This window comes from Pseudopodoces humilis, chromosome 6 (genome assembly GCF_049639895.1).
Source record: "Pseudopodoces humilis isolate 2021_Gansu_Grassland_sample_001 chromosome 6, ASM4963989v1, whole genome shotgun sequence".
In the NCBI taxonomy this organism is placed as follows: Eukaryota; Metazoa; Chordata; class Aves; order Passeriformes; family Paridae; genus Pseudopodoces; species Pseudopodoces humilis.
In genome coordinates this window covers 46,431,783-46,446,931 of record NC_142205.1, presented here as the reverse complement: position 1 = coordinate 46,446,931, position 15,149 = coordinate 46,431,783, and the positions used below count along the sequence as shown (strand labels likewise).

Here is a 15,149-nt window from a genome sequence, read left to right as displayed (position 1 = left end):
GCCCCTGGGCAGAAAGATTGATCTTTCTAGTGATTTAATTTCTAGACAGCATCTCTATATAGTGCAAACAGGGACTTTGCAAGTGAAATATGCGTGTTGATTTGTGAGCAAATGACAATTCACAGAGAAGTAGAATTTATTTAGTTTTGAGGGTTTGCTTAGTTTAGAAACAAGTAAATCAAGTAAGACTAATTGGTGATTGAGGTTATCTACAATTTTTTAGTATCAACACATATTTAGGAATAAATACGTTACAATATAACCCTTCATATCTTTGCCTAGTGCAGGAGAAGGTGTGAACACTACACCAGTCAAACAAATGGAAACACCAGTTGATGTTTCTTAAGTTTTATAATAATGACTTTCTTCTCAAATGTTTCACATGAATACAATATTAAAAGGAAAATGCATCATATCTTCTGTCTTTTCCTGGCCAGCTAGAGGAACTAGGGGTTGAGATCACTATGGCTTAGTAGGAATCGTAGTATTTATATTAGTATGGTTCTATGTAGAAGCCATAATACTCTCTAGGCAAAAAGAATATTTTCATCCAAAAAGATGGAATAAGACCATCTTTGAATTGGAAAGCCAAGCTGTCCACCATCAGAAAATGCCACAATTAAGTTTGCAAGCACGTGCTTCAAAATCATTCCACCAAGTCATTAATTGCCTTTGATTTCCCAGTGCAAAAGGACACAGGGATATTTTTTAAGGCAGCCAGTGCAGAGCTGCTGCCACAGGTCCCAAACTCATTCCCCTCAAGCCCAAAGCCTCGGCTCTGCAGTCACCACACTCACAGAACCTGCTGGAATCTGCACCAGCTGGAGGCTCCATCTCCAGCACAGGTAACATACTGCCCCTCTGCCACCATCCTGTCTGGGTATATGAGGGGCTAAAACAGAAAACACACAGCCCTTTAAAACCATTGGCTGATCAAGAAAACAAAACAACCCCAGAGGTAAAGAATTCTTTCACCTCCTAACTACATATACATATATATGATATCTGTCATTGATAAAAAAATCACTCCAAAATAGTCTGGGCAGCTTATGTTGATAGAAAATATTTGTCTTTTGCCTGCATCATTGAAAACCGACAGAGTTTCACAAAGGGATGCTTAGAATCAACTCCTAAACCACTGGCAACCGATGTCAAAAAGCTCTTTTTACAAAGAGCATCTGGGCTTCAAAAATTCCAAAGAAAGTTTGTGAAAACTGTTCAGGTGAAATGACTGCTCAGCATTTTTGAAGATTATACCACTTTTCCTCAAATTGACCCATATTCACAGAGGAACTTCAATCGAGAAAGCAAAAAACTTTGGTTTCAAGAGTTGCCCAGAATAGGAAGATTACTATAATGAAAATAAAAAAATAGTTCTTGCTCTTTCAGCCATCATGAACATTTCAGATGAGCCCTTTGCCATCAGGTCCATTTGAGTAAACCAGCTAGGCAGCTGTGAAAACTTATTGCAGGGCTTCAGTGAATTAGGCTCTCATTCAAATAACTCCAGAGTAGGAGGATGGAAAAACAAGGTGTGTTGCTTCCAAGAAATTCAACTGCCCTCTGTGTTTCTCTGGAGAAGGAGAATTATCAGTAATACCTAAACACTTGGAAAACTGGGTAACTAAGGACACTAAGGACAGGCAAATGTGTACAGAAATCTATGCAACTGTGTTTTCTAAAAGGTAAAATATTTCTGTTATGAGTGCCATTCTTCAATCCCTGTTTTTGGAAATTAACCAAACCTCCAGAGATTGAAGTGTGTCAAGTCTTTGCATTGTAGAAATGACTGAATAAAGTTGGACATTTCAATTGATCCTAAACAAGTAACTGTTCAGAGTAAATTAGAAACAAAACAAACAAAAGCAAAAAACCAAAACACACCAAAAAACCCTACAAACAAGCAAACAACCTCTACCCCCCAAGCCCTGCCCCCCCCCAAAAAAAATAAAAAATCTAACCAAACTGAAGAGATTTACCTTTGTGTAGATAAAACAAAGTCTGAGGTCCAGCATTCTTACTACACCTCTTTACTAATGTTTCAATTATTTTTCCCTTTTACACTTCACATGCTCCCTGCATTCTATCAAGCTGCAAAATAAGAAAATGCTGCCCTGTAAATGCTGATGCCACAGTTTCAAAGAGAGAGTAATTCAGGGTGTGATACATTAGCAACCCTCCCAAGGTACTCTTGTATTCAATTTCTAGGGACTCGGTTGCTTAATGTTTGAAGAAATGAATTAAAAAGTTGGGGCATTTCAATTTGCAGGTCTGGGGCAGGAATAATGATTTGTTTTACAAGGTGTCAGAATTCATGGACAATGAGCAAAAACACCAAATGAAAATGCCTAACAAAAACATAATGAAAACGTGAGTGTTTTTGTATACTGCACAAGTTATACAGCAAAATAGGTCACAATGGTGCAATACGCTGTCATACAAGAACGCTCTTATTCCAAAGCCTTGCAAACAAAAAAAACCCCAAAAACATAACCAAAGACCAACAAAACAACCAGAAGAACTTTTTTTTTACTTCCATACCTTCTATGAAAGTAAAAGCTCTTTGTAACCAGAAGACCTGTGGGAAGTATCGTGTCTTTATTTCTATGAAACAAAAGAAGTTCCAGGACTGCTCCTGAGAACAGGTATTTTCCCTTTGCTGTCTGTAAGAATCATTAAACACTTAGAAAAGAATCATGGAATTGTTTAGATTGGAAATATGTTTAAGATCATGGATCCCAACTGTTAACCTAACACTGCCAAGTCCACCACTAAGCCATGTCCCTGACTGCCACATCTACACACCTCCTAAAGAACTCCAGGGGTGGTGATTCAACACTTCCCTGGGCAGCCTGGTCCAACGCTTGATAACTCTCTCCATGAAGAATTTTTTTCGTAATAGCTAATCTAAACCTCCTCTAATGCAAGTTGAGGCACATTTCTCTTGTCCTATGACTTCTTACTTGGGAGAAGAGATCAAACTCGCCTGCTGTAATCTCCTTTTAGGGTAGCTGTAGACAACAAGAAGGTTCCCCCAATGAGCCTCCTTTTCTGCAGGAAAAACATCCCCAGCTCATTCAGCTGCTCCCCACAGGACCTGTGTGCTCCAGACCCTTCAGCAGCTCCACTGCCCTTCTCTGAACACTCCACTCAATGTCCTTCCTGCAGTGAGTGGCCCAGAGCTGGGCACACCACTCTGGCTGTCCAGATGGGGATGACCCCTTCCTTTTTCCCACAAACCTACTTCTTACCAGTCTAATGGCATAAGGAACTGAAAATGGAAACCTGAACTAGCAAATATACGTGAAGACAAAGCACATGTTTCATTCAAAGTATTCATCTGCATTTCAGTGGAGCCTGTGTCTGGATCTCATTTCCTTTGTGTAAAACGTGTACCTGCATGGTTGAGGAGTGTTTCATAAAGATTACAGTTTCTAGTATTGAAATTCTCAATCCTCTAATATTGATGCATTACCTAGATATAAGAATGATCAATTAATCAGAGATTAACTATGATGAAAAATCTGTTGTATCTTCTTTAAAAGGAGTGACCCCCTCCCACACTCTCTACCTTAACTGATGAAAAGTGCTGCAAGATTATTAATTTGTGCTCAATAAGAGCTTCTTATCTTCATTCTTTTAGTCATTGTTGTGGCAGCCATTACCAAAGTGCAGAGGTTACAAAATGCCTGACTATTTTCCTTGAGATCTCCAGCAAGTTAAGCTCAGTGCAACTGTACTACTGAAAAAAAAAAGAATAGTTACTGTGAAAGGCACAGGCTGAGAATTTCCATTTCATCTGCTAGTTCTCATAAACTTTTGCAGCTAAACAGCTTAAGAACAACACCTTATAAAATTTACTATGAACATGCTACCAGAATAAAACAAAGAAGGCACCTACAGAACTCTGGCCATTGAAAACAAAATCACAATTAGTAGCTTCCCAGAGGAGCTATGAAGATTCACAGCAGCTGAGAATCTGGCCCTGATGATTGGCCTGAAATGCTGTATTGAAACCAGCAGAACATCCCAGACAATTCTGTCTGGTCCCTGAGAGTTCATTTTAACCTAAGATGAAAATAGTATTAATTCATTTTAAAGATGTGACATTCTGCAGACTTAACTGCAAGGTTACACTTTTCCAGTGTCTTACACAAATATGGCTATATCCTTTGGAAGAACATCCCCCTTTTTCTGAATAACCAGTGAAGGCAGTAACATTATGTTTTACTTTCTTGAACAGATGCCCAGCAAGTCTGTATAAGCAGAAAAGTATTAGTTTGGAAAACACTGTATCTTAAAGCAGAGGGATTTTGCATTTGGGTTAGTCATCATAGCATAGATTTCTTTTGCAAAGAGACACCTTTACCTGAGTTCTCTGGTTATTCTGGAGTGTTCTGTTCATGTAAAACATATGCAAAATCACTTATCTGTCCTTAAGGCCCATTTTGGGGAGGAAAATAATACACTGAGGTTTTCTTTCACTGACAAGAAATGGTTGTACACTGAACATGTTTAAATTTACTTCTGAAAAAAGGAGCTGCAGACATAGCATATTTTAATATTCCAGATTTTTATTAATATGAACTAGTTTAAAATAATTTACCCATAAAAGCACAAAAAATTCTCCCACATGGAAATTAGGAACAAAACCATCTCATGCACACCTTCTATCCCACTGCAGTTTATGAATCTGAACATGTTCATCTGCCAGTGTCAGCCTTTAATGTTTTCCATCACTGACTCTAAGTTCTCATGAATAGTCTGCAACCAGAAATCCTAACTCTTGGGTAGAAAAGAATCACAAATCCATCTATTATTCACTCTGAAAATGAGAAAATAAACTGGAAAAACTCTTGTATGGTATTTAAGAGTCCTTATCACCGAGAATTGCAGACAAATGGCAGGGGAAGCAGCATGAATTATGAGAGGCCGGCCACAACTTTAACCAAAAAGGTTGAAAAGCTACAGAAACTACTGGCCTTCTGTCTTGAGTAGTGTACATTTTTCTAGTTCCACATAATATTTCAAAACTTAATCCCTTTGTGTTGCAACTACAACACCTTTGGTCATCTCACTGCTTGGCCTCCCCTGAATTCTCTTAATCCCTTCTGCACAGAAGAATGATACCTTCAACTCTTGAAAAAAGTGCATCTGCAGGTCTTCCAAATGTCATGGAAACCAAACACAAATTTCAACCACTAGTCATTCTTTCATTCTCTTCTAACACTGAAGACACATGCAGTCACATCTTTATAACTTAAACCTGCATCTCACCTAAAAAGAAACTGAAATTTCTTACTGCAAAGAGCAAACATATTCTTCCTGACATAGTGATACACAGAGCCCAAAAACCCTTGCAAAGAGTTCTCCCAAACATCTCAACCACATGGACAGATGAGCAAAAGAAGCATGGTGGCACTTAGACAACTTGGAATGATTTTTAACAGAGAATGAGACACTCCTGTAAGAAACAACTGATTCTCTAACATCCTAAATTGTCCCACCACCACGGGACACCACCACCAACCCACACATTTTTTTACAATGGGAATAGGGAAAAAGAAATGCCATTCCTTGTCTTGAAGATGAATTCTCTTGAGCCAAAGCAGAACTCATGCCACTCATGACACTTTGAGAGGACTCAAACACTGTCATTCTCTATATATGGTCCAAACAAAACTCATCTGCCTGAGAGGAAGGAAAGTTATTACTGCCCTCTCTCACAACATCACCCTGAAACATTAATTTCTTTTTTATTTACTAACACAGGATTTCATTAAATATGAAGCAAAACGTGGCAGCAGATTCTCAGTTGCAGCAAATTGCCATCTTTTCACTACAGTCACTGGATTTCCTGTTTCATTGAAATGAGAACATGAACGTTCCCAGAATTCCAAATGCATTAAACTAATTTTAACTTCCTGTAAATCAAGGTACACATTGTTGCAGGTGTTGGGAGGAAAGGGTTAAACCCAGAAGATGTGTTAAGGAGGAAACAATTTCACCCAAAGTGACCTTGCAGCTGGGAACAACTAAGCATTTTGGTGTGGGGAAACTGCAGTTATTATATCTACTGTTGTTCATCCTCTGCCTGTTTTGAGAAGCAGAATTCCTGTGTGGAGATAACACACTGTCACAGACGTGCTTGAGCCTTCTGCTGGGAAAAGGAATGATCATGGAAGCACAGCCTTGTGCTGAACTGCTCCTGCAAGGAAACCTTTGATATTTTGGGTCAGTACCAGCCCCACCCCACCCCTGCTGTGCTCTAGGATGAACTGAGCCTGTATCCCTGCCTGTCTCCTCTCACTAGGATAAACTGAGCCTAGTGGAGCTGTGTCTCTGTGTGTCTCAGCTGCCCAGTGCTGTTAGTGAGGTGATGAAATAAATCTACTCCCTGCATTTCAGCTGAGGTTTCGTGGCTGCCCTGGGTACCTGTGTGTATCGATTCACACAGCAGGTCACACATTACTCAGCCTGTGTCACAGGCTCCTGGAACATCCCAAGAAGCAAGCTGGAAAACACTGTTAGCTATTTCTGTTGCCACATCTTGTACTCTTCAAGAAATTTATTCCCCTTCTTTTGTGAGAAAATAGAAAACTAAGTAATTTCAAGCTATGCCATTGTTGGTTCACAGGTTCTTACTGAAATTGACAGCTCTGTCAGTAACGTGTACATTCATCTAGAAATACCAAGGCATGCTACCAAATACAGGTGCAAAAAAATGCTTTTGAAAGAGAAAAATGTTCTGTCCCCATTATTATAATCCAGAGGTCAGGCTTTCTGCTACCCTTAACTTGAACAGCACCATGGGATTTAAAGCCTGAGAGAGTGTGACCCTATAGACCATAAACAGCCTTCCTCTTCCACAACCTTCAGTATGTCACCCAAACTGTATGGATCCTCTCCCAGTATTTAGTGGTCTTCTTGGCTGCATCCTGACTCCATCCTTCCTCTCAGAGGAAGAATCAGAATATATGCCACAGTATTTGCTTCTTACTGGAAAGGGCCTTGGACAGGTGGGCAAGTAGGAAACCACAGCCCACTCCATCATATGGACTTTTGGGAGACCAGGACTGGTAGTACTTTATGGAACTCACTGAATTCTGAGTTTCAATTTCAGTGAGAAGAAAAACAGGAAGCTAACTCAGACTGGAGACCCTTGGTGTGAAAAAAAAGATAAGTCCTTACAAAAGAATTCCTGCAGAAATAACCTAGAAGCTCCTCTGGGCAGATATCTCCATTTTCCTTTACTTTGAAAAGATAAGAGGTGAAAAACGCACAAAAAGAAACTGAAGCAGGAAAAAGCCTGTGCTCCTCACCACATAATATACTATATTTTTTAGCAATGTGATCTTATAACATACATGTTGGGAAATCAGCTATTCCTGGAGTATCTGGATTTCCAATAAGGAAATTCATGAAATAAAAGCATGATGGAAATTGTCAGAAACAGCTAAGCAGTCCCTGAATAATTGTAACATTTTCCACAGGGAAGAGAAGTCTGCAAATCTGTACTGGCATAAAGAGTACGTCAGAAGCACCAAGAATAAAAAGGAACTAATTACCTCCCTGATACTCTGATGCTGTTTACTTGATCTCTACATAACCTAACATTTAAGCCATCAGACTGACCTTTCAAACAGACATTTGAGGTTGGAAATTCATGTAATCTGGGATCTTTCTCCAACTCAAGTTTGATGATTTGGTTTTCAAACACCTTTTCCTCCTATATAAACACATTTGCATTTAGAGAAACAGAGTAGTAGCAGATTTTTAGTCCTTACACACAGATTGTTACATTAGAGCAGTGGGAATGCTCTGAATATGGGGACTAAAATGTGATGGATTAAAAACCCTCAAGGATCCTGTGACTCTGCAGATCTGGTCTTGAACAGAAAGACACTTTTGCAGAACCTGAGTGAGTTTCTGTCCAGAGATCAAATTGGAAAATATTCCAAATGCAAGAAAACAAAACAAAAAAGCTCCCTTTCTAGCTATTCCATCTATTGTTCACAGGCACTCAGAAACCAAAAGAACAGAGCAAAAAACCATCCAGAAGCATGCTAAAAAATGAGGTAGTACCTTTGTGAGGCTTTGATTTTAAAACTGATAAACCTTTACTGCAAAATGAAAAAGTACAGGACTTTAACCACTTGATCACAGCAAATACTTCCAAGTTCAGAATCTACATTTTTTTCTTTCAAAAGATACTGGATTTTGTCAATTGGAAATATTTTGCAATTTGTCAAGGTAAAATATCATGGCACCTGTTTAAATCTTCACAAATTCAGACAGCAATCATATCTGCACTGATTGTTGGTCTGATTATTACTGATAATCTTCCTCCTCAGAAGCACTCAGGAATCAAAACCACATGCCCTGTGCTAAAATTTGTCATCTCTCATAAAAATAAAAATGACCATGTTTAGAGAGATCTTAAGGGAGAAAAAGCACTGCATGTTGCACCGTTCTGGGAATATGTGACAGGCAGAAACTTATGATGCCTTAATCTGTGGCTAAAGCTGATTTACAACCAGTGGAGCTTCAATTTAATTCCAAATGAATCGGAAGTATCTAACACACACAGTAGAAAAAAACTGGAACCTCAGAACAGAAGAACTTTCTGAGAGTTTCAGCACTGTCTCTTCACTGTTCTGCCAGGCAAAGGTCCAGAGCCCTTGCCATAGAGACATCTTGAATTTTGGCCCATAAAACATGTAGATGGCTCCAGTGCTGCCCAGTGGTTTCAAGGTAGAAATAGCTCAGCTTCAGGGACAGTGTTAAGAGGGTGCCAGGAACTGGGAACCCCTGGCTTGCTTCTTTTTTGTTTTACTGTGCCCTTAGCTATCTTATTTCCTTCTGCTTCTCCAAGCTGAAAGAAGTTTGCCTTATGTGACTGTATTTAAACAGAAGATATTTTCTTTCTTGTGTTTTCTTCACAGGCCTCAAATAGCCTGTGACAAAGGGAAGGTCAGGAAATACACACCCATAATGCTTTTTGGAATTTCCCATTTTAAAAGATATATGTCATGTTAGCCTCTCTTAGAAAACCGGAAGAATACTTACTGTCAATCCTTGTTCTCCTGGTTTTCCTGGCTCACCCTTTGAATAAAAAAAGGAATTAATAATTTCAGCAACGTATCTTGAATCCAGATTTCTATCTAATAATAAAGTATCTTAAAAATTTAGTTCTTAAACAGCCATGGCAGCTAACTGCACATTAAACATATCACTTTTTTGCTTTTTAACCTGGTAGTCCAAATCACAGACATCTTAAGAAGTACTACTTCCCAATCATGTAATGGTATAGTTCTCAATGCAAGAGTTAAGTATTGGTGTTCTGACTCTGTCCCTTGGTTCCAAATATAATATTCCATTCCACTGTGCTAAAGGACACAGAGAAAAGGTTATTTTCACATATGTGCTATATCCCACAGTTTACATATTCCAAGGATACTGGTCTCTGTCATCACCTCAGTCAGCTGGCATAACTTACTGTTGTCAATTACCATGTTCCATAAAACCATGAATATTGGTATTTTGAAGCCATGAAATAATTACTCAGCTGCTAAATACCTGGGCTGGCTTTCAAAATGGTAACCCATCATTTCTCCAATATATTCTCTTTCTGTGGGCACAACTCTACATATAAAGTCAGAATCTATCTTCTCCCCTTTTTTCCCATATGAACTCATACATCTGTCTGTAGAGACAGTAAAATGTATCAGTCATACAATAAGGGCTAAAAATACCCATCCAAAAAGCCAGAGCACCTATCATTTTAGTGGTCTGGTTTATGCATCACTCCCTTGAAAACCCAACTGAGCACGGGGCAGTCCATGCACTACTGTATCAGCACAGCTGCAGGGTCCCCTTTAGCAGCTTTGCCATAAAAGAAAGCCTGTCATAAAATTCATGAGAACTGTTCTGATGTCGTTGTTCCTGGCAACTGGAAAGAATCAGAGCTGCTTCTCTGGGTATGTGTGCATTGCACTCAGAAGCAAACATGCAGCATCTGCAAACACACCAAGGACAGCTGGGAGAAAGAAGCCATGGAGGCACAGGGTTCTGGCCAGTCACTGCCCCAAAACACTGTTTTACAGCTGTGGTGATTGTAAACCTTCTTGCTTGAGAAGGACAGGCTGGAAGAGAAGCCCTGCTTTATCTAACCCTGCAGAAGAGGCAGTGTCTGCCCAATGGTCACTGGTCACTCTAAGGACATCCTATAGCTGCGAGATGCTGCAACACCCAGCTCACAGCACAGAGCAGCTGCTGCTTTCAGTCTGCACAAGTCTTTATCTCACAAACAAAGCTGTCCTTCCCTCCCAGTTAAGTTTTCCCTGCTCTCCTGTTTGACTGTGTATCACACAGCCAATGGAGGAACAAGCCTTCTGAGGATCAGGAACATTAACCTGAGGGTACAGATCAGTAGCAAGGGGCAGAAAACTGGATGGTTTCTACCTGAGAGCTTGTTTGTGTCTGACTCTAAAATAGTATTATGAACAGATTTTCCATAATGTTATAGGGCTTAATATAGCCACAGCTTAAAAACTATAAAAAGAAACTCTTCCTTGCCATCTAAAGTCAAATCACTGTAGAATTATTACAAAATTGAATGACCTCATTGCATAAAATGCATGACTTTTCTGTTGTGAGAAACACTAATGATCCCTTTGCTAAAAAGCACAAAGCAACACACAGCCACGCTGTAATCAGCAAAGCCAGCTGATTCTGCCAGCCCCACGTATGTGAATTATTAGAACACTGTCACTGCAGCCAGAAATGGATTCTGGTTTCAGTCTTGCCCTTACTAGATCAATCCAGCACCAACTCTGCTGACCACAGCTCATTTAACCACAGTAAAAGAACACAAGGGAGACCCAGAAGAGGCCCAGAGCCTGATGTGCCACAGAGAAATGAGAAGTTTGCCAAAGTAAAGCATCATGAGAGTGACAAACTTTTCATGTCATTTCATAACCTTGAGCTAGAACTTATGAGGGCAGGAGTGGTAAAAAAAACCAACAGCAGTAGCAGCAGCAGCAGCTCTAGAGTCCTAGAGGCCTCAACAGGCCAGATTTGCTGGATTTTCACAGGAAATTTTTGGAGCATCTTACTATTATCATGCTATATATATTACATTTAGACAGTTAATACCTGAGAAGGGTTAGAAGAGGAGTGTGGATATTTTCCTTCTCCGTTTTAGCTAAAAAGGACCTGCAGGAAAAATTTATGCCATCCTGGCTTCATGTAACAAGAGATGCTTTTTCTTCAAGAAACCAGTTTCTGTTTTCAGCGCTGGTCCTCACCTTGCTGGTTCCCCATGTGCCTTCTTGGCCACAATCTTCACTTTCCATGGATGTGAACGTGTGTGTGCATCTGTACATGTGCCATTTCATTTTCCATGTCCCTCTCCTGTCTGTGATTCCATTTCCACACTGATAACACAGTTATCGTAACAGTGGCATGCATGGTAAAAAGGGAGATACTTGTCTCAAAGGAAGAAAAATTACGGAGGCCACAAAATATAAAACTAAAATAAAACACAGACTTTTTAAAAAAGTGATGTGTTTAAGCATCTGTTTAAAAAGTGTGGGATTCATCCTGTGCCTAGCCTAAAATAAACAACACACAATATACTGGATTCTGCTGCTTGTCCTAATGAAGTATGGGGGCTGAGCCAAAGAAAATGGTACTGCTCTTCTTGTTTAAAGATGACAGAATGTAACTCCAAACTTCATCATGCCTTGGGTAGCTCTAGCAGTTTATCACTTTATTCCAAGACTTTTGAGGTTAAACCATTAAGAAGTGAGAAATCAAGCACATCCATGTTACGAGGCCTCAAATTCAGTTTTATCTTGAAGTTTGAACAGAAATATTTATTACTCGTGGAAAGGGGCAGACTCTCCTCACACAGCTATTAAACATCAGTGAGTGACTGAAAAACCTTAGAAAGTGTGGGGAAACTGCCAGGGGTGGGAGGAAAGGAACCTTGGTGTTACTTCTGGCCCTGCTAAACACTTGTTCTGTGTGTGTGGAACTGCAGGTACACCTTGAAACCTGCCCCTGGTTCGGCTTCTGCATCTCTTACCTGCCAGTCTTATCTCAGAAAATGTCTTTGACACTATGCTGGCTGAGAGAAAAGTTCACATCAAAGCAGCAACAGAGTAACTCACCGTTAAGCCAGGCATCCCACGAGGACCATCCTTGCCAGTATCTCCTGGGGGACCTCTGGGTCCTGGTGGCCCTGGAGGCCCAGGGGGTCCAGCTTGTCCTTGGTCCCCCTAAGCCAATAAAAAACTCATCACAAATTTGCTTTAGAGGCATCAACCACATAAAAACACATCAATTCACCCATGAAGAGTGCAAGACAGGCTGGAAGAAGCTGCCATGAACTGGACAGTGGCTCTTTCATTGCTTATGGCACAAGCAGCACTTTGCCTTGAAGACCAACAGTTTGTATCAGCCAGAGAGCAGAAGGTTCAGATTCCAAACTGCTTGTTTTACCACAGCACATATGCCAAAATTTGGGATGGTCTTGAAATATTTCACTCATCTAGTTCTCCAGAGCCAGCGACTGCTTTTGATAAGCATCTATTTGCTTCATGATTTGCATAATCATAGCAAATCTGAGGCGAAAAAAAAAGTCTCGTCTTAAAATATACAGATTTGCACAGCAATTTTCCAAGCCCATGAATGATACATGGATAGATTTCAAAAGTGAGCATGGAAAATAACTGCTTCTTCATGAAGTTGTACATAATTTTCCATCTGTTTTGGGAGGCTGTTTTATAGTGACAATTAGCTAACTCTCTTCATTTTTACCTATGATTTGTAAAAGTCAATTCTCAAGAGAGTTGTCAAAACATATTACCTTCCCCTTTAAAAAAGAAAAGACACCCCAAAATGGTGCTTTAGTTATTTCCAGCACATCACTGCAAACCCCTGGCAAAAGCTGCTTGCATCTGAAACGTGGATCACCTAGCAAAGCCACCCATGGTCTTTTAACTGTTAATACCATTAACAGTTGCTTCATTTCAAAGCATTTTCAAGTGAACAACCTGCCATAAGAAGGCATCTGACAAAAAGGTACAGCAAAGAGTAAACTGAATGTAAAGAAGAACCAGATTCCAGTGAGGTGAAGCACTACCTTAATGAGGCGGCGTTTAATGAGCTGCTGATCAGCAGAGAGAAACCCATGATTGATTTTAGGAAACACCATCTGATCAGGCAGGTGAGGTCAAAGGTTGAAGATCAGAGATGAGAGAATTGAAGAATAGACATCAGAAGGCCCGAGAAAGAAATAAAGATATATTCATTAGATTTGTAATAATTAATATAATACGAACTGGTGCTTCTGCCTGAAAGAAACTGTGCATTTTCTTTTGGAAAAAGATTACCTCTATTGCACAGGATATACTGCTATGATTTAAATCATATACAATGACTTAAATGAGTAACTGTTTTCTCCCCAGATTTTGCATGAGAATTCTGCATGTGCATGAGCTTTTTCATTACCCAGGCTCTAAAAATCAGTATTTTTATATGTTGTTATTTCAGCAAAGTTTCTAGAGACAAAGCACCAGTTCAACTTTCAGTCAGATTTTGTAACCAGCATAGTGTGCCATGAAGAACGGTGTTATTTTTATAATGTCTGAAGTTCCAGCTTGACCAGATTGCTTCCTGCTTAATTTGCAAATCCACTTGGAAAAAATACGGACGTACAGATTAGATCTCTGATATCTAACACAAATATCTGACTCTACACGTAACCAGTATAGAGCTCAGTGTCATTTTTCACACTCATATATGCTTCAGGGAAGCAGAACACAAAAAACTCATCTGAAAATAAAATACTGACCAAGACTATGGGGAATGTAGGCATTTCCAGAGGTACACAGTTATAGATTTGATTCCACACTCTGAATCAGGAGTACTTAGATCAATGCAAAGACAGTGAGGTTTACCTTAGATCCACCATGAGAATTCACTATTCCATGCTAAAAAACAATTTTTCATGTGCACTGTTATGCTGATACAGAGAGACCTGACCGAACAGGGTACATGTCAGCCACAAACCTTGACGGTGAGGATCTGATTACTGTGCAGAGCAGCAACTGTGGGGAAGCCTGGCAGACCCTAGGGACACAGCACAACATGGTACGAGAACAGCACGACACAAACATCACAGAGACAATTTACTAATGGACAAACAGAACAAACACTGCATTTAGTACACCCCGCACTGCCGATGGACAGGAAACGGCCTCTGTCATATGGGAAACAGAGTTAGGTCTGCACTGCACTGCAGATGCAGGTTGATGCTTCACAACGAATATCGAGATTTTAGAAGGAGCAATCCCATGAAGGTGTCTTTTCTTAAAATTACAATAAATTGTCATGATCATTTGAAAATTGTTAAGACTATCAGCCAGCAGACGATCGAGCCATTTTTGATTGAAATGTACTACAGCACTTCAAGAGATCCATGTAGAAAGCCGTGACTCTGGATTGCTGCAGAAGCTGACAGCAGTGACAGCATACTCTGAAGTGCTCTGCATAATTAATATCCTGCTCCTCATATTCTGTTTAGCATATGACATGCAGCACATAAACTGGCAGCACATACACAACCATAAACACTGAACATAAATCTACTGCTAGATCTTGGGTAGTCCATAATGGCCATGGTCAAGGTTTTTGAGACATACATAGCAGTATTTTCACATCCATTTTTGCCCCTCAATTGCTGTATGCCACATATGGTTTCTCATATTCTACCAAGATGTGCAGAACTTGTACTGTACTGGCACAAAAAGGGAGGAGAGTGGTGATTGTGGCCTGCTGTCACAATATAAGGGGCTGAATTTTGCTCTCAGTTCAAAACCTTTCTTGAGCTACCTTGTAGGGTGTGAATTAAATCTTCTGATAAAGCCAAAACCTTATGCAGTTGAGCAGTGAATTCCTAAACAGGAGGAAATCCCTAAGTCCTCTCCATGCCTTTAGCACAGCACACTGCCAGAAGCAGAGGCTTGTTCAGTGGCAGAGATGTTAGTCTGAGGAACATTAAATAAAACACAGCCAGGGAGCTCTAAGCCCTCTGTATGGCCACAGAACACTTTTATGAGGTAGAGTTGGTAGCACAGCCC

The 15,149-nt window shown here is 40.0% G+C and overlaps 1 protein-coding gene across 1 annotated transcript in view; it reads right to left on the bottom strand.

Annotated features, from left to right (window-relative positions):
* Positions 1-15,149, bottom strand: part of COL25A1 (collagen type XXV alpha 1 chain) — a 297,565-nt gene that overhangs the window by 76,038 nt on the left and 206,378 nt on the right. The window contains exons 8-10 of the mRNA XM_088056988.1: positions 13,151-13,222; positions 12,177-12,284; positions 9,070-9,105 (exon numbers count right to left, since the gene is read on the bottom strand). Of these exons, the coding sequence (XP_087913114.1) occupies positions 9,070-9,105; positions 12,177-12,284; positions 13,151-13,222 (216 nt within the window). The remainder of the gene's footprint in view (positions 1-9,069; positions 9,106-12,176; positions 12,285-13,150; positions 13,223-15,149) is intronic.